The following is a 23483-nucleotide window of genomic DNA, read 5'->3' on the forward strand; positions in this document are numbered from 1 at the left end:
TTGAACAGATATATTTTTAATTCTTATATATAATAAATTTCTATGTACATTTTATTCTTCTTTTGTAACGAAACAAAATGTAAGAGAAAGCTTTGATTGCAAACAGTGTTTCATACTTAAAGGGAGAGACAAAATGAAAAAGTGCACATAAAACTAGAGTGTTATTTCCCTGTTGTAGATATTCTTTAAGTAGATGCAACAGGGGTTTGCCGTTGTTTTGCAAGAGTCATTCTGTTGGCCAGGATTCCCCTTGAAGTCACTTTAAACTCATGTGAAATGAAAAGAAACTGATGGCAATAACAAACAAACAAACAGAAAATTGGCAACATAAAACAACTCTGACATAAGAAAGAACGATCCACCACATGATGCGAGGCGCCGGCTTCTCTCGCCGACTTTTTACGACGCTGCAACAACAACCTGGTTTGGCAGCTGGATAGTTGTGCTCACATTTCTGCTGATGCTACTGTGCTTAAAGTGTTGGAAATGTCCAGGTCGTCTCATCTGATGGGAATAACGACGCAGTGGATGTAAAACGTTCACACTCCTGATGAAAATGTGACAATTTGATCAATTATTTTAGAACTTTTTCCACCTTAATGGGTTTTTTTTTTTTACAATTTCCTGTTTGGAGAGTGGTGTGATTTTCATTGTGATTTGCATTTTGTGAGCGTTTCATCCAATCATATGTCATTTAATTCAAGTTGTTGCTAGATTGCATGAAGTTCTCTAACTACTGATATATATTTATGTAAAAATAATGCTATCTTTATTGTTCTTCTGAGAAAGATCATAACATTGTTAAGATCTATTGTTATTCTCTCCTTAAGCTTCTGCTTTAGCTAAATAATGCAAATGTGAGGAAAGTCCCTCTGGGACAGCTGAAATTGATTTGACGTTCATGAAATTCTCTATTATTCATGACAGATATGAACTCAAGAACACTGAATCATTTAATGTTGTGGAAATTTATGCAACCAGGTCACTGCCGCATTTATCTTTTGTATATTTCATCTTCTAACAGATTTATTTGTTTTCCAGGTGAATAATAGAGGAAATATTTTTACAATAAAGTTGGAAAAGGTTCTAAAAATGGCTTATTTAGAACCTTTTGCAGTTACAGGGGTGTGTAGACGTTTGACATCTATTGCATGTTTGACAGAAAATAGCAGAGAAAGCGGAAAGTAGCCTCTGATTCACAAAGGGTGATGTCTGATTGTCTGTCAGGAAGCTTAGAGGAAACAAACTGTGACAACATCAGCAATGCAACATGACCACATAAATAACATCACAAAATCTTCCAGTGTACGGATTCATCCTTTAGAACAAGAGGAAACCTCCTTCCCTCCAGTTTAGTTAATACTTCAAACAAAATGAATTCATAAAATTTCTTTAAAGCAGTTCAGACATGCACGACGCAGCCTTGGTCAAACTGGCAGTCGGTTGTTGGGTCCACAGATCACGGTTCGTGTTGGCAAGTCAGAGCTCAGGCAAGCTGCTGGCGAAGAAGCCCCAGAAACGGTGGAGGCTTGGACACAAACAGACTTAGTCCAGAGTTTTGGGTCTGGGTCTGGGGGATTGAGATCCAGTTCCAGGCAAGGTAAAGGTCTCGCTGGACAGACGATGTCCGAGGTTTTACCCCAGGATGTCTGCGTGGCAGCTTTGAAGACGTCACCACACCGAACAGCACTAACGTTTCACAAACTGTACATGTCCATAAAAAAAGGGGCGCGGGGGCTGGTGGGGTCCAGGTGGAGCACCTGTGCTTGTGAGCGAGAAGAATCCTTCCTTTGTGCTAACGCAGCCCCTATTCCTTTCTGAGGACATCGGGAAGCTGAGGGGCTGCAGAGGGGCCGCTGAGGGGGCCGCTGAGGGGCCGCTGAGGGGCCGCTGAGGGGCCCGGGTGGTATCTACATTCTGAACGTAAAGCTGCAGTGCGTAACTTTAAAAAAATAAATCTGTTTTTTATACATTTACTAAAACTGTCACCATGTTGTGACAGGCTAATATTAGATCTCTACTGCCACCTATTGTTACTATTGCTGTTTAAAGAAATGCCAAAAACAACCAATCAGAAATAGGAGGAAGGTCAAAAAAACTTACTGTTAAAGGAAAACTGTTTATCCACTATCATTGGTGGTCATGCTAACTAGCCTTAGCATTCTGTAAAAGGCCTTTATGAGTTTAAACATTATTTAAAACTGTACTGAACTGTGTAACTTTTTTCATTTTTACATATTTTATTAAAATTCTCATTAATTTTATGATCGACTGATAAGTCTTTGCATTCTTCGATTATATTTTTTTTCTATGATATTTAGGTGGTGACTTTATATTATCCCATATGGTTCCTGCACCAATTAGTTTTCTGGTTATGATCTTCAAAAGGCCTGACCTGCTGATTCTAATTTTGGTCTGAAATGTTGATAAATTTAGCAAGAAAGCCAGTGAGTTGGTAACAGTAGAGTTACTATTAGTATCTGCGAAAGTGCAGACATGAGCTGGTGGGTCTGTCAGTCAAGCCTCAGCGGTTCGTTTCCAGACGTTTGTCGAGGTAGATGAGATCGTCTTCACATTCAGTCAATCCCAAAATAATGGAAACCTGGGCCGATTTGTTGGCACATTTAATTTTTTTATTTCTATATTGATTTTGCTAATTAAACTAAATACTCATGACCGGTTCTGCTATCTGTAAGAAGATGTAGCATAACAGATAGTAAGGAGGACAATGTGAGAACATGAGCTGGATTGGCAGCGATAAGACCCTCCTCCTGGCTGTGATTGGTTGTCTAGAGGAAGTTGAATATTTCTTATTTTGTCTGTCTTATAATATACTGTCATGAAATAGTGGCAGTTTTAAGAAATAATAAAAAGGAAAAAAAAAATTTTTTTTATAAAAGTTACATACCGCAGCTTTAAGGGTGCTCAAACGACTGAGGAGAAAAAAGAAAAACACGCAAGTGAGTTCAGGGAGGATTGTTTTGTGCTCACTGTGTTTTTGAAGGCACTGTCCTGTCACATGATGTCCACAAAGAACTCACAGGGGTTGCCCATGGCGTGCTGGAACGACTGGCGGCTGGCGGTGAGCTCCGGGGGAACGGATGCCAGCTCTCTCCCCGGCGGTGCTCCGGGAGGCGTGCTGCTGCTCACCGAGGGTTTGGGGGCGAAGCGAGCTAGACAGTAAGGGGGAGGCAAGCCTGGGGGGCCGTAGGAGGAGGCATGGCTCCGCTCGCTCTGCGCGCAGGAGCCCGGCCCCGCCTGGGTGAAGGCGGTTTGGCTGTAGCCGAAGGAGGGGTGGTTGCTCTGGGACAGCGAGTGGCTCCTGTGCGAGTGGCTGTGGCTCAGGCTCGACCTGGCGTGGCTGTGGTGGCTCATCTGGCTGCCGGAGCGGTCGCCCCGCCTCGCTCCGCGGACGCCCGGCTCTGACTCGCAGCACGTCGTCCTCTGAGCCTTCTCCTGCGGGGAGCGTCTGTCTTTGCCAGCGCTGGGGTTCGATCCACTGCTTCGACTTCCTGTTGACAAAAAAAAGGAGAAAAAGAAGAAAAAAAGATGTTTCAAGCGGGCCTTTTGCAGCATTTGCAGAAAACAGCCCAAAACACACAGAGTGGCAGCTGCAACAGATCAGGTGGAGCTGACTCAAAACCAGAAACTGATTGCAGGAAAAAAGTGAAAGGTCACACATTAAACAACAGCTTCGAGGAAACTTTGTCATCTAAACCAAATGACATAAATTACAGCGTATTGTTTAAGATGTGACATTTTATAAGGCTATATAGGACAGAGTCATCAGTCAAGAGCAAACATGATTAAGTCAAAGGTTTGAGCTCAAAGATCCACTACAATCATCCTGCAGCTGCTGTTTCTAAAGACACTGAAGCATTCACAGTGAAAGCAGCGCTTTGGAAAAACATTCATACCACTTGAATTTTACATTTTTTTAAACAAATTGTTACATTGCAACCAGAAAACTCAATCTAAATTGAATAGCTCTTCCAAACAAAGAGCCATTTTGAAATTTAATGCATCTAAATATAAGTTGTTTTGGGCGACAAATGTTACAAGAGCTTTCATTTTGATAGATTACAATAGAAAACATGTTTGAAAAAACCATCATCAGACTACAAATTTTTGTAATGAAGTGGATGTATAAATTGTCTTTCACTATATTTGTAGAAAATGCTATAAAACATTTCTTTATTTCCTCTAAAATGTGTATATTGATACCGAGCATCAATCGGTGTTTGATTTCAACACTGATCGGTTAAAATCAAAGTCAAACGTTTTCTTTGGACTCACAGCCTTGGACTACAAAGCTGATTCTGAAAGAACAAACTGTTTAAAAAATAAAGAAGACATAAAAAAATATAAAGGGTTGTTTTGGAGTCATCTTTTGTAGATGTTTAGTGAAATTATTCCACAAAAAATCATAATCATATCTTTACTTAAGCACATTAGTATCACTTTTTTCCTACAAATGATTTAAGAGCCATTTGAGGCTCTTAAATGTAAAATTTATGTTTTGGCCAACAAGTAAATGCTATATCCACGTCTCCATCCCCACAGTGAAACTCGGCTGTGGCAGCATGATGCTGTGGGGGCGGAGAGACGGATGGGGATCAGATTAAGTGGGTAGATGGATGCAGGATAAATACATGCTACAGGGTGAAAAAAAAAACATGAGACAAATCAAAACACACACCCAAAGCTACAAAAGAATAATGTAATCTAAGCATTTTTATGTGTTTGAATGGCCTAGTCAAAGTCTGTACCCCACAATTCAATTAAAAATCTGCAACCAGTTTCAGGAAAAAAAACAAATGATGTAAATACGTCTAAAAACCTGAAACCAGTCATTCACCACAATGCTCTACTATGTCGATTTATAAGATTTATTTTTAAAAAAATCAATAGATCCGACAATATTTGTGGTTGCAATGCACCATGAAAAGGGTCAAGTGGCTTGAATATGTCTGCAAGGCACTGCGCATACAAACGTGACACACCAGCATCAGAAAAAGCACAACTTGTTTCAGTATCTTACTGCATGGATCATCACATTTACCTCAAAAAGGCAGTTTGAGCGCAGCTGTGCTGCTTACACTGATGGAGGTGTACCACACGTTACAAAAACATTTCAACTTCTGCAATGAGCCCAACAGTACTGGGTAAAGTGGTGCAATATTGTCCGCTAGCAGCACAAGCCTCACGATTGATCATCCTGCATCATGCACCTCCCAGCACACAGAACAAACGCATGCCCAAAGGTGCAGAGAGGGAGAAATCGACTGTCAGGAGAATCACACAGAGGATACACAGAAAAAAATCACGGAGCTGGCAAAGGATGGGGGGAGAAGAGAAGAAGGAGAAAACCTTAAAGCTGCGGTATGATAGGTGGAGAATGCTGAGTGTGGGAGAAAAAGATGAGAGGACAGAGGTAGAGCGAGACGGGATGGTGAGCAGCACAGGAGGAAGATGAGCAGGAGGAGGAGAGGGGGTTAGCAGGCTTACCGGTTCCCCCAGTGTCCTGGGACTACCTCCTCCTTCAGTCTACCGTAGCCCAGCAGAAACAGAGGGAACAACAGGATTACACACACCTCACCGGCCAGACGTCCCCATCCTAAACCTGCTCCACTGCCTTTCAACTAACTCCGCTTCCTGCTGCTTCCCTGCCCCTGTCCAGCTGAATAAATCATGGCTTATAATCCAATGAAAACAAACACATGCGTATGACTAAACAAATTATGTTCTAGGATAAACACAAAGCAAAAAACCCACAAAATATTACCAAGTATTTTTCTCCTGGTTTCTAGTGCCTGGTTTAGCACATCATAGGAGCTTATTTTCAGTAAATAATTCCTTAATATTGATGAAATAATATTAGCTCCACTTGCAGATTATTTCACTTATAACAAGGGAATAATGGCTTGTTAGTGAAGTGACGTAATCTGCCACTTTCCTCATCAATATTACACTATTTCTGATTTAAAAATAAGCTCCTATATCTTGCTGAAAACTTCATTGTGAGTTAAATTTGCCTTATTTCAAACGTACCTAATATTTTCTCTAGAAACTAGACCAAAACTATTTGGTAGGGTTTTGTGTTTTTGCAGCGTAGCAGCAAACACTCTTTCTCTTAAGTTAGTTTTCTCCGTTCTTGCAAAGACCGGTGAAAAGAATGGCTGAAAGCAAGAAATGGCCATGCTTAGATGAATCACTCACACTGATGAAAAACAAACTGATAGCTTAGCTGAATTGATCAGTTTAATCCAACACCCCCTAATCCTTCAGGCTCTCTGCGCTCTTTAAAAAAAAAAGATAAAAATAAATAAAAAAATCATGCATCACCAGCACATTTAGACAAAAGATCATCTGAGAACTCATAGAGAAACAGATGGGATTTGCTTGTGATTCCGGATCACACGGCTGATCAGATGTCTTTTAGCGTTTTGTACACACCCAGTACTGCAGAGCTGTCCGCTGCGTGACTCAACGCGCTCATGACTGACCTTGACGACAACAAGACGCGTTTTAGAAAACCCAGACTGAACGATGGCGAAGGAAATCCAAAAGCAAAGGTCAGAACGGCTGGCGTTAAGCATGAGTCACACGCTTGCTAACACGGACGTCATGTGACACAGACAGTTTTGAGTCAGATTACATTAATTAATGATTTGTTGACGGAAAATCGAGGGGGCCCGTCTTGCGCAGTTGTCGCTGCTCACCCTCACTGTGCTGGCTGCCGGCGCTCCCGCTGTGGAAACTGTGGCACGGGTCGGAGTATCCCGGCGGGAAGCAGGGGGGCGCCGACGGAAACGGAGGGTAAGGGAACGGCTGCCCGCCAAGAGGCCAGGGGTTGGTGGTGGGAGGTAGCGGCGCCAACGTGTCCTGCTCAGAGCCTCCACCACTGGATCCCTCATTCAGATTGAGTGACGCCATGTCTTAAAGCAGGAGAGAAGGATCAAATAAACATAAAGAAGTAACAGATTCTATCAATTCGAAAGGAATAAGCATCTATACTTTGGCAGAGGTCCCCAAATGTGTAGTAGCACTGTTCGGAGAAGGTGATTTTGTTGACGGTGTGTCTCAGGTAGCCATGTTTCAGCAGACTGCTCGCGTACTTCCTTGCATCTCGCCGGTCCTTGAAGCCCTCCACTCTGGAGTAAAGCCAGTCCACCACATCAGCACCTAAACGCAGCAACACACACACTCACAGAAACACGCAGGCATGGTGGCTCCAGCTGCCACACACACGCTGGAAATGCTGCTGACACAACAAAGTGACCCCAGAGACTACAATGTGCAAGCATCAGTAAATTTGATACCATCACAGCGTACTGTGTGTACTGAATATCTTTTTTAGTTTCTGTTCAGTGCTGTGCGACTTACAGTAAATTGACTTGAAAACCACAGAATGCATGAGCTTCTAACGTCTTGCTCTGCTCATCTCACCTATGACGGCATTGGCGATGGTGATCTTCAGCCACATCCTGTCGCGTATCTCCAGGCCAGAGTCAGGCAGCTGCATCACCTTCACAATGGTTGCCATGTCTGTTTTACCAACCGACAGAGGCAGGTCATCAAATTCTGAGATGGAGAAAGAACGGGGAAAAACATGTTTATGTTTGTCAGAATCTGAATTATTACTCAAAGTGTTTCCATAAAGAAGACTCTTGCTGTCTATACCGTAATGTGGATAAGGTCCCGTCAGCGCTGTGGTGTGAGAAATCCAGGCTGCAGGGTCGATGGGTCTCACTGGCTCCGCTGAGCATATTAAACAAAAATGTTAAGGTAACTAACTTAACACTTTACCTTGCAAACATATTTACACCCTTGTTTAATTTTATTTCATTGCAACCAGAAATTTAAATGGGATTTTAAATGATAAACCAACATAAAGCAATTGTGAGGTAAAAGAAAAATTTGTGGATTTTATTTAGGTCCTTACCTCTAAATAAAATCAAAAGTCACCTAATTAGTACATTCATCTGTTAAGATCATCCATGTTTAATCTGACGACAAACAAAAGGATGATTATGTAAGCGAGGCAACCAGAAAGCCACTGTCTTAAAGAAGCCAGAGGAAGTTCTGGTTGAAGCCACATGCCATGTAAAGATGCAGTAACTACAATTAATTGAGAAGAAAATGGAAGTTTCATGCAAACTTTCACAAAAATAACGCTGCATGTCACTATGGGCAGACTCTGCTGAAAAGTGGAAGTTGCATTGTCATGCTGTGGCTGCGCTTTTCTAGTAACAGAGAAGTCCAAATGCCTGGTAAGTGTAATTGTGGTTGAGGGGGGATGCATGCAAATGCACAGAAAACTTTTCCGTCACGCATTACTTTGTGTTTTTGTTAAACACATTGAATTACTCTAAAGTTTGTGGTAGAGATGTGACCAAGTTCAAGGGGTGTGAATACTTTTTGCGAGCGTCATCTCAGAGCTTACCACGAGGGATGGTGAAGTAACTCCGCGGAGACGGATCCCAACATTTGGCGACAGTGAGACTGATGGGGCTAAAAAGAAAGAATTTAAAAATAAGTAAAGGGTAAAAACACAGACATCTGCAAATATAAGGTATAAACTAAAAACAGTGGAGAGGCATATTAAAAAATAAAAGACAAAGTATCAAAATGTAACTAATTAAAATTGTTGTTTCTTTCTACAAACAGATTATCAGATTTATTAAATAGTATTTAATTACTTTTAGGTAATAATAAGCTGAAAAATAGTTCAGTACAGATCGGTGATGCTGCTGTATATGAATATTATACATTACATTATACATTACTATGGAAACCCCGATATGTCATAAACTAACATCTGCCTTCATATTTATTCAAATCTGTGTGAGAGATGTGCCAAAAAAAATTTAAATAAGGGAATCTTTTACTGCTGCAGCATAATTTCAGACTGAAATATTTAAAAATATTTAATTTTAGTGCATTTGTGGGAAAAGTAAGTTGTAACATTTAGAAAAAAACCCACAGCAATTCCTATAACTGAAGCTTTTCTAAAATATTTATATTTTACTTCTTTTGTCGAGCAATGAACCTTTAATCAGTATTTATAAGATCTGGCACAGATGTAATTCTGTCGTCTAATTTTAAAAATAGGAAAGACAAGATTATATCAAACGACTTCTGTACAAAAATGAAGTTTTATTTTTAGCAAATCTTGACGAGGGTGACAGTAAAAATGGATTGCATGTGTGCAACCTAAAGATGTAAGGGAAATATGTGACAATTTGACAGCCGGCATGCCTCAACAGTCTTTTAAAAATTATTTTGTAGTAATATAAATCCAACTTCTTGATAAAACTGGAGGATTTAATATTTTTTACAAAGCACAAATAGAAAGTTTTGGACGAATCGATGCTGTTCTCCAACAGTAACTGAGTGAGTTTGATGCTCTTACCCAGTCTTAGAAACGATTTCTCTCAGGATCCTCACAGCGTCATCGTTGCTCATGTTCTCAAAATTCACATCATTTACCTGGTTCACATACAAAACATTAAGGTCATGTTTCACTGTGCAGCTTTTTAGGACCTGGATATCATTTTGAACATTTTGGTGAGAGAGGAAGCTTGGATGTTTTTGCTTACAACAGTGTGTAAAGAGCTTGAAGGCCTTCAGATTCATACAAAACCCTAAACCGTACATAAAATGCAGCGATCACAGAAAATACAATCAGCCTTCACGTGCTTCAGACGATGCGTAACAACAAAACTCTTGACGTACAGAGATCACAAGACGGCAACCACGCAAAGGAAAACTGCAACATAAAAGCCTTGCTACGGAAATGAATAAGATGTGGTTATCGATACGCTTTAAAAACCACAGGCGTAGACACATTCATGTCTATTCGTCTCATCTGTGACGCATTAACTGTGGCAGCTAAAGAGTCGTTGGTGTATATAAAGAAGACAGACACTTATCATGATTTTTCAATTCATCACAAAGGATTTGTAAAAGTGGAGGTGTACCTGCAGGAGCATGTCTCCTGGTTCTATTCTGCCGTCAGCAGCCACGGCTCCTCCCTTCATGATGGAGCCGATGTAAATGCCGCCATCTCCCCGGTCGTTACTCTGACCTACAATACTGATGCCCAGGAAGTTGTACTTCTCTGTCAAAAAGCAAAGAAAAATAGGTGTGAGGAGTAAGAAATAAAGAAAAAAACAAAAAGGCAAATTGCAACTCTCATTTACCCATGTTGAGTGTGACGGTGATGATGTTGAGGCTCATGGTGGAGTCTGTGATACTGCTGAAAGACGAAGACTAGAAAGGGAGAAAGAGGTAAATAAAAAGTGACACAGAGTCCATATCAATCAGCTCTCTCATCGCTTTCTGCTGCTCGGCGTCAGTGTTCATTTGAGCTCTGGCGGTGACGGGGCTTAGAAGTGCGTACCCGGTCTATCTTGGCCATTTTGTGTCTCCGTCTGCGCCGCTTGTGTCTGCGCATGAGCTGCGAAGAAGAACTTTGTTCTGTGGAGCTGCTGAGCCTGAAACACAAAGAGGGAAGATGGTGTTTCAGAAACAGAATGAGAGGGAAAATGAGATGTAGCCGATTAAAAGGCCAGGCTGACCTAAGACCGCTTCAGTCCCTGAGCTGTTTTTCTTTTGGGAGCCAACTTCAATCGACGTTGATAATTAAATACGTGAGAGAGTCAAGGTTGAGTGGAGAAATGTAATGTTTTGTTTGCAGGCAACCACAGAAAAAATAATCCATCAGTAAAGAGACAAACCGACTGAATATTGAAATCTGTATTGGTCCTGATATTGAAAGAAATCTTTGGGTATTGGTGACCAAGAGCTCGATCAATAAAGGCAGACCTATTTCGTATAATTTTACGCTTTTCACATTATATGTTGGTTGCAGTTTAATGTTTAACCAAGGTGATCAAACTATTGCTTTAGTCACTTTCTTTATCTATTTTTCAATGGCTGTTACTGACTGAACAAATTAAAGTTGTTTTTAAATGTTTGTGCAGCGATTGGTGCATTTAAATGTGCTTTACTGAAGCAGAGTTAGACAATAAAATTGTAAAACAGTACATTTATGTCTGTTTTTTATTAAAAAGAAGTATTTTTTTAAGTCATCTCAGCGATGTTTTGCTGCATCAGGTCGAAATCGGCTGATACTAAAGAAGGCATAGGAAGCAACAAGACAAACGACCAAAAGTCAAAGCAAAAGAAGAAGTCTGTCATTTTTAGTTTCTAGTTTATTATATAGCAATAATTATTTAATTATTAATCATATGTCATTTGATTAAACTTAGACAGTTGTAGAACTTTGAATCCATAAAGCAGTAAAGCTTATTCTGTTACAGATGTTTGTTTTAGGGACACACAAATATGAAAATTTGGGCCGGTACTGATATTCAACATTAATATTGCTTTTATTATCAGTATTGATGTATTTTTTAAAGGTTTTATTGGCTCTAGTGGCAAAGGTCACCAGGCTGGGAATCGAACCTGTGACTGCTGAATCGAGAACTAAGGCCTCCTTATGTGGGTTGTGTTTAACCCCTACGTCACCACAGCATGTAAATGTATATTAAATATATAATTCACCGACTTCACTGTTTCTCTGCTTCCCACAATCCTGCGCTGCATCGCCATCACTGTCACATGACCAAACTCAACTAGAGTGGCCTACTCAAAGTCTAGACTTAAATCCAATTGATCTAAAACTCTTCACTGTACCTGAATTTTTAAAAAAAAATCTGCAAAGAAGAATGAAAAACTCCTCCAACTCTGATTAATGTAAAAACAATTATTGCAATAAAACTAATTATTTTTAGGGAACGATTATTTTTCATTCAGGACCAGGTCAGTTTGGTCGGCTTTCTTTTCCCTGTGATTCGTTAAATTATTTTTAAAAAAGCATTCATCGAGTGTTTCTTCATCTGATAGTAACATTTGTTTGATATCTGAAATTTTGACCGTCTTAACAGAACCATATGTGACCCACCATGACTTGCGTGCATCGTTAGTCTTTCAGTGTTTGAGGGGCTGAGAAGCACATCTTATGATGTGAGGTGGCACGTTACCTGCTGGCATCCTCATCCTCCTCGCTGTCAACAAATGAACTGGAATCCAGCTCGCTGCTCATTACCGAGGCGCTGTCGTAACCCATGGCCGAGTCCCTGGCGGTGCGCTCGGATTTAGAGTGACCGTTGATGCGAGGGACTGCAGAGAAAGAGAGCAAAAGACGCGCTGTGAGTCAGAATCTGAGGTCATGCTGCTCATCGTAGGCTTGGATCAGAGTGAGAGGGAAAACAGGAATCAGGGAGCGACATAAACATACACAGGAGAGGTTTTTAAGAGTGGAAACTGGAAGTGCAGCTCCTATAAAGTTTGGAGAAATTCTCGCCCCGATCCGTACGTACATTGCCTTTGAGGCGGCGCTGTCTCGGGGTAACAGCGGACTTGCCGGAAAGGTGTCAAGAGGCGAAAAAGGCGTGGCCGCCCGTGTTTTCGCCTGGAGCGAGTAAAACATTCCAGCCACGCCGGGGTTTCCATGGCTCGCTCCGCCCTGACGAAAGCTGAGCTACTGCACATGAACGGGTCAGGATTCTCACCAAGGCATATTTCTTTCCCCACAATATGACGAAAAAAAAAAAGAAAAGAAAAACAAGTGTGCAGGTTCACGGAGCCAGGCTGAAAATGTGCGTCTTTGTGATGCCAGCCGCTCTCTAAGCCTCAACCACCAGCTGGCTGCTCACAGTTCATCTACAACAGAGACACAAACAGCAAGGAGAACAAGCAGAATTTTACCTCCAAGACAGTCAACGCAACTAAACCGTTAATAAATGAATTACAGATATAATTCATCATGCACTGATAAGCAGTAAATAATTGTAACTAAATAATCATTATGATGCTATTTTTTGACAAAAACACTGTATGTAAGCAATCACAAAGAAACACTAATGTCTCCAGTAAATGAATCCTGTTATTTAACGTCACCTCACCTCCCCTGAAAGTCCATCCCAAAGTGACAAAGTGAGTAAAGAGTGAAGAGAAAGTATTTCCTCCTCCTTCCCTCCCTCGCTCACTAACTCCTCATATGGCACACAGCTATACTGTAGACCCTCAAACTAATCTGCCTCCAACCAATCAGATGACAGGATTCCACCAAACAACAACAAAGAACATTGGTTTGGGGATTACAGGCGACCTGCAGCCCTTTTCTTCAGGTAAAAACAACTTTATTTAAGCTTAAATAATTATACACCACTTATATCATTAAAAGAAAAACTGCTTTAAAACGAAAAGAGAGCGGTTTAATTTCAGAGGCTGTTTTTCCTTTCTGCTCTCTGTTAATACTTTAATACTGGCAAAAGTGCTTCGGCTTAGCTGTATTTTCTTTGACCTCAATCCAGACAGCAGGGAACATCATTACAATTAATGTAAAAGCAGCACTCTCAATACGTTTTTCTATTTTAATAGAAAAAAATGCATTGAAATTAGTTTTTTTTTTTCAGATTCCATGATGCCATTTGGATCAAAAATTGGTTTATTCACATTTTTGATGTAAAAATGTTTCCAAACATTTATGTGAATCTGTGTTTATATTTAATATAAGATATTATAGTTTAGGAAGGATATGTGGATGAAGAAAGTAAGAATGAAGGAAGGAACAATGAAAATATGTAAGGAGGGATCCTAGGAACAATGAGAAGAGAAACAGGTATGACGGAGGGAAGGAAGGAAAACAGGAAAAACAAAATGGAGGGGAGGGCACCACATTAATGTTTACTAAAATTAATAAATAATGTATAAATTTTTACAGACTCTGATTTCCTCTTCCTATACATTTTCAGACCTTAAAAATAACAAAATCTGCATCACACTTTTCCCCCTCGAGATCTGTAAAATATCCAACAGCTTCATTTTGTTTTGTTTTTTAATTATCAGATATGAGGAGATGAGTTTGGTGGAGCTACAAACAACTCATCACCGTGCAGCAGCGAGCGTTCTCACACCAAGGAGGAATCACCTGAAGCATGTGGATAAGGTGTCGGGGAAATTCCTGCTGCTCATCATGATGCTGCCGGCAGCAAGGCAGCAAGGTGGGGCGCTGCCACTTCCTGCTTCATATGTCTTCACATCCAGCTCTCCACACTCAGACAAGCCGCGTTACATTTCACCAGGCCCTGCTTGCCAGATTTATGAGCTGCTGGTGAACCCTCAGGGGCCATCTTGGCTCCCTCTGGTGGTTTCATTTAATTAGCTCTAACAAACATACAGGCAATAAGGGGCTGCAAGATGGGAAGAGGGGTTGGGTTTCGCCGAAGAGACGCGCAGGATGTTGTAACCCACCAGAAATTGGAGTGGAGGAAGGAGGAAGATGCCCAGTTTGTTCGTCTGGGTTACATCTCACCCGAAAACAAAGCCAAAACAGCAGATGTTCAGTTTGCTTGTAACAGCAGTGAGAAGGAATCTGTTGCCAAATCAAGATGCTAACAAAATCCAGCAGAGTATTAGAAGATGAATCTCTGGGAAAGCAGAGAGAGAGAGAGTCCTGCAGAGGAATTTACACGAGCTGAAGCTCAAACTTCACGCGATTCTACTGGGACTTTAAGGGGCAGACCAGCAGAAAATAGCACATACTGGTACCGCTGGGAAAAAATCTGAAAAATGTGGCATGTATTTCTGTCGATGTCACCTCCTGAGTCTGAAATAAAACTTACGTCTGTAAGTTTTATTTTTACACATCTATAGATGGACATTTTTTCCCATCCCTCTATAAAAATAGCCAGATAAAAAGCAGAATAATTTAAAGAATAATTAAAAATGTTAAATTCTTACAACAGATTTTTAATTGGACATTCTAACCGATGTAAACTATTTTATTGTACCACTGGCTGTCTGTATATTGTTGGGATTTTTTATTATTACTTACTTCAAGTGTGGAAATGACACCTGGCTTCCCATTTATTACAAACTCACAAACATTTCACAAGAATTGTAAGACACTAGAAGCAAAGAAAATAAATACCATATTAAAAAAGGAGAGAGAAGAAGCATTGCTCAATTGTTGTGTATTTTTAGCTCCATCATTTTCCCATCAACTCTGATCAGTTTCATCTGGCCCACAGCATAATGCTGCCATCGCCATGTTTCACCACAGGCATGGTGTGTTTATAGTGAAGCACAAAAATTTTTTATTTTGGTCTCATCTGACCAGAGCATTTTATTCCACATATTTTCTGTTGTCTGAGTGTTTTTCTCTTCAATGAGGGCCAGATTTGGACAATGCAGGAATAATAATTATCTTACTGACTTAAATCTCAATCCTGAGCTTCTCCAGACTTCAGGCTCCTTCTCTGTCAGCTAACATAAGCTTTTCTGTGGATCAAAGAGTTGTTGTATAACTTTAAACATCTTTAACCCATGATCCATCTTATGTCGTTTGTTCATTAATATTTTCTGACAAATCTCTGAGGCTGTAAAAGAACGAGTGGGTCATACGGAGAATAAAATACATACAGATTAACTCTATAAATTAGGAGGCTTCTAAATGCATTCAGACTAAATTAGAATAAAGTTGACTAAAATGCAGTTTCTTATACTCTGTTTTAACACTCAACTTTGTGGCTAGAATGTGGCAAAATATGAAAAGGTTCAAGCAGTGTGATCACTTTTATGAAGCTTTATACATGCAGTTGTATTAATAATATGGTTGAATGTGATTCCAGCATGTGAGAGCCCTTCCTACAACCCCAAACTGATGCTGATCTGTCATCCTAATTGCACCACATAAATTAATGAGTATGGGTTAATGAGCCAGCGGCGCAGGATGTAGGGAGCCTGGCTCGCTGCGAGGAGGACGGGGGGAGACACACAGAGGGAGAGCGAAATCCAGTTCAGCTGTAAACAGCAACAGCAGAGTGAAAGCAGCGCAATCATGTTTCACCGAAATCCTCTCTTCAGAGAGATTTAGGTGAAACATTTTCAGATTGACCATGTCAGAATTGTTTGTATTTCAGAAACAACTCCTGCAGATTTCCCCCCAATATTTCATAAAAAGCAGTTTTAAGACCAGACCTAACCACCTATCAGACTGCAGCGTGACTGGCAGGAGGAAATCAGAATCTTGAGACGAGGAAAGGAGATGATTATTGGGAAAGACAGTAAATTCCAGAAACCTTAACCCACAGTGAACTGATTTGCTTCTTATTTTCCTCCAGAGAGTGTGAAACAGTTATAGAACGAGTCGTATAACTAGAACCGAGGGGCTTCTGCAAAGATACGCTGTGTCTTGAACTTGGTCACATTATGACCACATACAGTTGGCTGCTGTAAAGTGGAAACCAGATGGTACATGGCTCCCATGTAAAATCTGAAACTGCTTTCATTGGTTTTGATTTGGTTTAATCAAATTTACTGAAACCAAATATAGTGAAGCTCTTATTAACCTTTACTACAGACCACAGGCTTTCAGCAAAAAAGTCCTGGGTTCAAATCCCAGCCAGTCTTCCTGCATGTTCTCTCTGTGCATGTGTGGGTTTTCTCCAGGTACTCCTGCTTCCACTCAGTAATAAATATAATTTTACATTTTTATTGAAATGCAGAAAAAGCATCAGTAAATCATTGCAGATACAGAACATAAAAGAGATCTTGCAAGATTTCCTTCCAGTATGAAATGAAGGCAAGCCTACAGATTCTAAGTTTTTGTCTTTTTTGTTTTTTAATTGGACTTCTAAGATTTGCTTTTGAGTAAATGGAGGTTAATAATTGTGAACTTCAAAATTAAGTTCACGATTTCGAATGCAAAAACTTTGTTAGTAATACTAATATGTCATACAGCTCTGGAAAAACTAAGAGACACTTAAAATGATCAGTTTCTTTGATTTTACTTTTTATAGGTATATGAGTAAAATGAACATTAAACTTTTAATCTATGAACTACTGAAATTGAAAACAAAAATTTAAAATTTATTTGCAGAAAATGAAAAATGATCAAAATAACGAAAAAGATGCAGTGATTTCAGACCTCAAATAATGCCAAACAAACAAGTTCATATCCACTCAGGCAGAGTTCAGGAATCAATATTTGGTGGAAAACCCAGAAGGTTTTCAATGGGGTTCTGTGGAAAAAATGTCCTAAAAGAAGGAAAAGTGTACATCTTCATCAACAAACTATGTTTGTAGCTCAGATTGGCTCAATTCCAGAATTGAGGTTATAACACCTGGTTTACAAATTACAGTCGGAAATAACTGAAATGTAATGACACCAAAAAATCGACAAGATAATGAGACTTTTTTTTCCGATAATACTCACGCTCAGTCTCTCTCGCTCTCCTGCGTGCGCGCTCTCTCTCTCGCTCCCTGCGGTGGCTCAGCAGAGACTCCGTCCCCGTCTCCGTGTCCAGGCCGTCACGGCTGCTCACTGCGTTGGCACTGCAACACACACCGTTGATACTTCGGTTTTGTTTGTTTTATTTTTCAAACGACGCTGCCACACGATGCGTTTTTAAGTAACTCTCCAGTCGACCAGGCACTCCTGAAAAAAAACCTCCAGCTACTGCATCCTTCTGTCTGCTACAATATCGGTTCCTGTGCCATTCGGCCGCAGGGGAATATGCTGCTCGTATCGCCACTCTGTTTCAAATTCACTCCCTCTGGGGCTAAAATAGCAGCTGCATTGTTCTGCGGTATGTGATGTATTTTGCACTAAGTGTCATTAATGACCAGATAGCCTGAGAGGGAGCCGTTCCGGACAATACTGGTATTAATGAGACCTATTGAAAAGCCCAGATGGTGCCTGAAGCGTGATTTGCGGAGAGACGGATGGGGAAGAGTGACAGATCTGAAAAAGTGAGAAGTGGTGGATCAGGTGTGGGCAAAGCAACGGGCCGGCCTGTGTGCTTCAGCTCTGGGAGGAGAGTGGATTGTTATTCAGTCAGTGGGCTGGAAACATGGCGGCCTCCGGCACCGGGGGTTAGGGGACTCAACCGCCACTGGGCTCCTTGGAAACCTGAAGATGGTGAGAACTCAACTGTCTGTCACACACACTCAGGCAGGTGAGAAACACCTGCATGAACAATCACAGGTGGACTGTGTGCATCTGCACCCTGGGTGCCATATTCAATTTTCTTTAATTGTACTCTAGTTGTTTATCTAGAAAATCCGGTTTGTTTGAGGAGGTTCTTGTGGAGAACAAGCTAGTTTGACCCACTGCAGTGTAAAAGCGGAAAATGTCATAAATGTTGCAATTTTGCTACCCAATGAACTGAGTCTACCAGACTATCGTGTGTGAAAACAACCTCAAATGACATCTCTCCTTTTCCAACATCACCCAGCCTTGTTTAAAAACAATAACCTCTCATAGCTCAGCGGCGGCGTGTGTGGATAATCCATGCAAATTAAACATAACAGAGCCGACAGGACTCTGCGTATGCCGTGTTCACTCAGCGGGATGAAGAGCTCAATGGGGCGTGCACGCACGCTTCTGCTGCAAAGAACTAATGGGTGCACCTGGCGCAGGTCAGCGCACGCATGCAAATACGTACTCGCTGCAGATTAGACGGCAGCGAGAGGTGTTGATGGCCGCTGATCCGGGGGGAGATTATCTCAGATACAGCGGTGAACAAACGCTGCCCCTCTTTCAATATACGCCCCCTTTCGTTCTCCCCCCACCGCTGCCAGTCGTCGCTGCCCCTCTCTTGGGAAATAGAGATGCGTGCTTTAATCCGGATTAGCAAGCACAGCCACATCGGTTGTGTGTCCCTTTCTCAGCTCCAAACACCTATTTTTCAAATAAAGCTATTCATGCAGAGAAACACGTGAAATGCATGAATAAAAGACAAAGAAGTAATGGAGTGGTAATAATATTCAAGAGAGGTAGAAAAGGCTGGATAAGCAAAGGTAACGCTGCTTTTGAGAGAAGGCTCTGCCGGTAAAGAGAGAAAGAGAAAGAGCGAGAGCAGGAGGAAGAGGGGTGGAGGGAAAGGAGACTGCATTACCATTAGCGCCACAAGGTGGCAGCAGTGAAATCTGGCTGGGAACAATAAAATCATCAGCCAGGCTGACAGCCAGGCTGTGGGGAGCGGTCCATAGAGGGCAAAAGCGAGCTGAGATGTCAAACAGTGGATAAAGAGACAGACTGAGACATGACAGATTGCATGTTCTCAATATAGAGCCTCAGTCTTATTGCTGCAGCGTTGTAACGACCTCTGCTGCCCCGCCAGCTAAATTTAGCAGCCACTTGGTGACCGATGTGATATTTTATAATCAGCCAGGTTAAAGTTAAAGTCTGGGCCCAGGTGGCCATGGCCCGGCTCTATTTCTGACCCTTGATGTGTTTTTGGGGGCCTGTGCGTCTTTATTAGCCGTGCAACGGATGAATGCTCTTACTGACTGAACACAATGGGTCTCACTGAGAGCAAGCATTTGCCTGAAGATGTTTACGCTGCAGAGGCTATTTCAAGCATCAGCAGCCCTGACGGCGAGCGCATCATGTTTACATAGATGGCTGGGGCGACTCGCCGCTTCATGGCTGCGTGGGTGGGAGAAATTCTCACATCCATGCCTTCTCCAACACTTCAGGACACTTCTTCATGCTATATAACCACACATCACTGTGAGCGGCCACCTACACTTCCCATACGAGTCGATGACGACGATGATGACTTTTAATTAGCACATATGGACCGGCTGCAGGAGAAACAGTCCGGGTGGCGCATAGAAACATCTGCCAACACGCCTGCATGCACGCATGACATGCGGCAGACAGCCTACTTACTGGAAGGAGGGGGGTCGCGAGTCTCCGATGCCCCCTGTTCTCTCGAGGGGAGGGGGAAGCTCTGGGTGGCTCTCCGTGCACTGAGACCCTCCATCAGAGTGAGCGCTCTCTGCCAGGACCAGCTGAGAGGGAGCAGGAGGAAAAATGATCAGCGATATTTCTGATTTGCAGAAGTGCAGTCAGAGGTAATATCTACGAGGAAACAATGATGATAACTGCAGTGGTTAGCAGTGAAAACAGGAAAATGCTTGAAAACTACAGTCGCAAAATGCTTTGACAAAACAATGATGCCATCCTTTCATCTGAACCAGAGTGAAGGTTATAGCAACGAGCATGCACAGATTAGCAGCTGCAGGGACAACGATTAATCTTTTTTCATAAGATTTCTTTTTGTGAGATATCAAATGTTATATTACAATAACTTAATTACATTAATTACATTATATTGGTTTTGCTTTCATATATATGTTTATATACACATATGTAAATCTTTTTTTGTAAAAACAAGCAGTTTTATCAACAGGTTTATTCCATCCATTTTGATCATATTCTATATAAAGTGTCCCTTTGCTCAGTGACAGAAAAGAATGTCATTATTTTAATCCAATGAGTCATTTTGTTGAAAGTAGATTCCCAAAAAACTAGTGGAGAAGTCTTGGTCCGCTTTTAAAGGATGCAACATTATTACTTCCTGCCGTGTTCTGTTTGATCTTAGTAACCGCAGATTTAATCTGCAACTTTTCCCTGCAAGTTTGAAAACTCATGTTTCATATAACAATTAAAAAATGTCAATTTTCTCTTTTAAACTCTCTAAAGTTTGAGAAGGATCTCGAGACGCTAAGCAGATTTGCAAAACTTGCAAACCTTCAGCTAAATCAGAGACCATCTCCTATTTCATGCTGCAAATACCTTCATGCATTCAGTGATTTTCCTCCTTTTTAAATCGCTGTGAAACAAGGTCACAAGCAGCACCGACAGCAAACGTCTGTGGGACAAACAGCCTTCTCAGTGCGAGGGCTCAGCAAAACATTTATTACTTGCAGAACTAAAACTGAACTGCAACTGACATCGATTCAATTTAAAACTGCAACTATTCCTTACAAAGACCAACAATGTTGTCATAAATCCAGTTTTTTACTACATTTGAGAACAATCAGGCTGTGATTATTAATTATTTTGCTCCACTGTTTGCACATTAGTTTAGGCTGTACACAATTTGGATCCTAATGTAACAGTACGGTTTGCTTCAGTCAAATAGGATATTCACATTTCAGTCAAATTAGTACGTTTCTGGTTGAAGTACAAGTAAAACCTGTATTTGCAAGCAAAAGCCTGCAAAATACTTTATAGATGATGTTCTACAGTTCTTTAGTATGAAGTTTTAAAGAACTGTTTCCAAACAGGTGACAATACAAGCGACAAAAACTATTACACTGCAGCTCAGAAATAGAGAAAATACAGAACATAAGGGTAGAATGTCAGATAAAACCAACCAAATAATATGGAGAAGATGAGAAACTCTGCATCAAAAAAATATTTATGGTTTAGCAGCAGAATTTCAGCTTTCAGCAGAAGTTCCAGTTGTTATGGATAAATGGGAAAATATATTGAAAGAACTGCGTGCAGTTAAAATAAGCAAAAATTGTCCAGGCGGAGATTTTAAATTTAGAACATAAAGATTTAAAAACAAATTGTAGCGATAATTTCTACTGCCATTTCAGAAGAAACACAAATTATCTGGTGTTATTTTGGTGTTAAATGTGTATTATTAGTTAAAGTTACCATAGAATCTCAACGCGTATTCTTATTTTTATGTCGTTTTAAGCAGGTAGTTGTTTGATCTTGATTTAACTTCATAGCTTTTGATGACCAATCAGGGACTGATCTGCATAATAGCCACTGGCTCGAGAGCCGATGTGCGGAGCAGCAATTACTTTGTTTTAATTTCAGCAATGTCCACCGTCATAAATAAATACAAGTAAATTAATGAGCGCTGTCGTAAAGTTGCACAGATTCAGGCGTTAGTCAATACCTTAGGTCCTGCTGTCAGTGACCGTCTATGCTAATTGACTCTTATTGAGTATGGCAGTCTCTAACAAATGCACAGCCAACACAGTGTGGTTAATTTTGACCTCTGACCTCCCATGGAGGCAGGCGAGCAGAATAATGACTTTCCCAGCAGAGATCAATAAAGAAAAGTGACAAAATAAAATAAAACGTAGCAGCAACACAAAAGATCCATGAAGCTGATTGGATAAGTGGCCTGTCAAACTAAATTATACATCATATACATTAGTTTTAGATCAATGTTAAAAGCTTTAACTGAAATATCATGTCCTGTGGGGAAAAACAAAGATGAAGATGTAAATCCTCCTCTCACCGATACCACAAACCTTTTTCTTGCTCCCAAAGGGGAGCTTTAGTTCATGTTTATAGTCAGGCGCCATAAACGCTACAGGGTTACTTAATTCAACAGCGCATTAGCTGATAAGATTAGAGTAACAGTATTCAATGCAGAAGAGGAGGGTGTTAATATCTAATGGCCCCTCTTACACCTCTACGCTTCGGCTCAGTGGCAAGGCCAAATTTTTAAGAGTCTCTAAGGAGGTGCAACATTTCTACAACTGAATGATCTGCGTTTCACATGCAATCCAGGCAGAAAGGGAGAGGGAGGCTGCACCGCCCATCTCACTTACCCAGGACACCACCCGCCCGTTGAAGCACGGCAGCTTGGCGTTGTCGTCGGAAATCTCCTCTTTGACGACCCTGTGGAGCGGGACGACACACAAGTTACAGGCAGAGAGACAGAATCGCCTGGAGATAACCAGGAAGCGCTAAACTTTCACACAGCGCTGGCAATCACAGAGCCACATTCACACTTTGACAGTCACATTTTTCAAAATGGCTCTGACAGCTTTAAGTCGCGGTGAGCTTTAAAGAGCAGCGCTGGTGCCACTCTGAGTCCGTAACAGTAACACTTGGACATCCAGTTTGTTTGCCTGCTTGCACCAGGCACAACGAGGTGAGATGAAATATCATGTTTGAAAGGTCATTAAACAGAAATGATAACCTGCAAAGCTTTTCATGAGTCACAAAGAGCTTCAAGGGCCAGACAGCTAAAGATACACACAGACGGTGCTAAAATTTGATAAATGTAATCAGCAACATGAATCCAAACCACTCACCAAGCTTTTAAAACGGCTGGAAGAAGGATATTTCACGCCATTACTAGTTAAAGCTGCAGTATGTAATTAAAAAATATATTTTTTACAAATTTGTTGAAACTGTTGTGACAGTAGTATGAGATGGATTATCTGAAAAAATTCAAGCTCAGCTTGGTTGCTAACTAGAAGTAACCAATCACAGCCAAGAGGCGGATCTTAGGGCTGTCAATCACCCTTGTGTGTGCCTTCCCATCCTCTTGTCCCCCTCTGCTATGCTACAGTGTCTTCCTGATTAGCAAGGGCACTGATAATGGTGTGTAAATGTTTTTTCTGTAATGGTAGCATGTTTATCCACCATTAACACATTGAAAAGCATTAGAAAGGTTGATTGACAGCGCTAAGACCCGCCTCCTCGGTCTGATCTCCTCTTTCCTGAGTAGCTCAGTAGCTCAGGGGAGGTGTAGGAGATTTTGTTTTAATTGCAAAAAATCACAAGAAGAATCATAAAATCCTGGAGGGACTGAAAATATGGTCAGTAATATTTAATTTGAAGAATTTATTGATAT

The 23483-nt window shown here is 41.0% G+C and overlaps 1 protein-coding gene across 6 annotated transcripts in view; it reads right to left on the reverse strand.

Annotated features, from left to right (window-relative positions):
- Positions 1-23483, reverse strand: part of LOC129370181 (segment polarity protein dishevelled homolog DVL-1-like) — a 30551-nt gene continuing 7068 nt past the window's right edge. The window contains exons 2-16 of one of the 6 annotated variants that reach the window (XR_008607026.1): positions 22450-22519; positions 19754-19875; positions 17291-17409; positions 12051-12189; positions 10406-10499; positions 10206-10275; positions 9984-10123; positions 9416-9492; positions 8447-8514; positions 7450-7761; positions 7018-7185; positions 6723-6938; positions 6457-6506; positions 5509-5547; positions 3409-3512 (exon numbers count right to left, since the gene is read on the reverse strand). Coding sequence is in view for 5 of the 6 variants with exons in the window: in XM_055045912.1 (XP_054901887.1) it covers positions 3016-3512; positions 6723-6938; positions 7018-7185; positions 7450-7761; positions 8447-8514; positions 9416-9492; positions 9984-10123; positions 10206-10275; positions 10406-10499; positions 12051-12189; positions 17291-17409; positions 19754-19875; positions 22450-22519 (2092 nt within the window). In the remaining variant the exon portion in view is untranslated. Of the gene's footprint in view, positions 3513-5508; positions 5548-6456; positions 6507-6722; positions 6939-7017; positions 7186-7449; positions 7762-8446; positions 8515-9415; positions 9493-9983; positions 10124-10205; positions 10276-10405; positions 10500-12050; positions 12190-12389; positions 12733-12974; positions 13240-17290; positions 17410-19753; positions 19876-22449; positions 22520-23483 lie in introns of those variants that run through there. The other 5 variants (XM_055045914.1, XM_055045913.1, XM_055045916.1 and 2 more) reach the window with 5 other exon arrangements.

Source organism: Poeciliopsis prolifica, unplaced genomic scaffold (genome assembly GCF_027474105.1).
Source record: "Poeciliopsis prolifica strain line A6 unplaced genomic scaffold, Auburn_PproV2 SCAFFOLD023, whole genome shotgun sequence".
Classification (NCBI taxonomy): domain Eukaryota; kingdom Metazoa; phylum Chordata; class Actinopteri; order Cyprinodontiformes; family Poeciliidae; genus Poeciliopsis; species Poeciliopsis prolifica.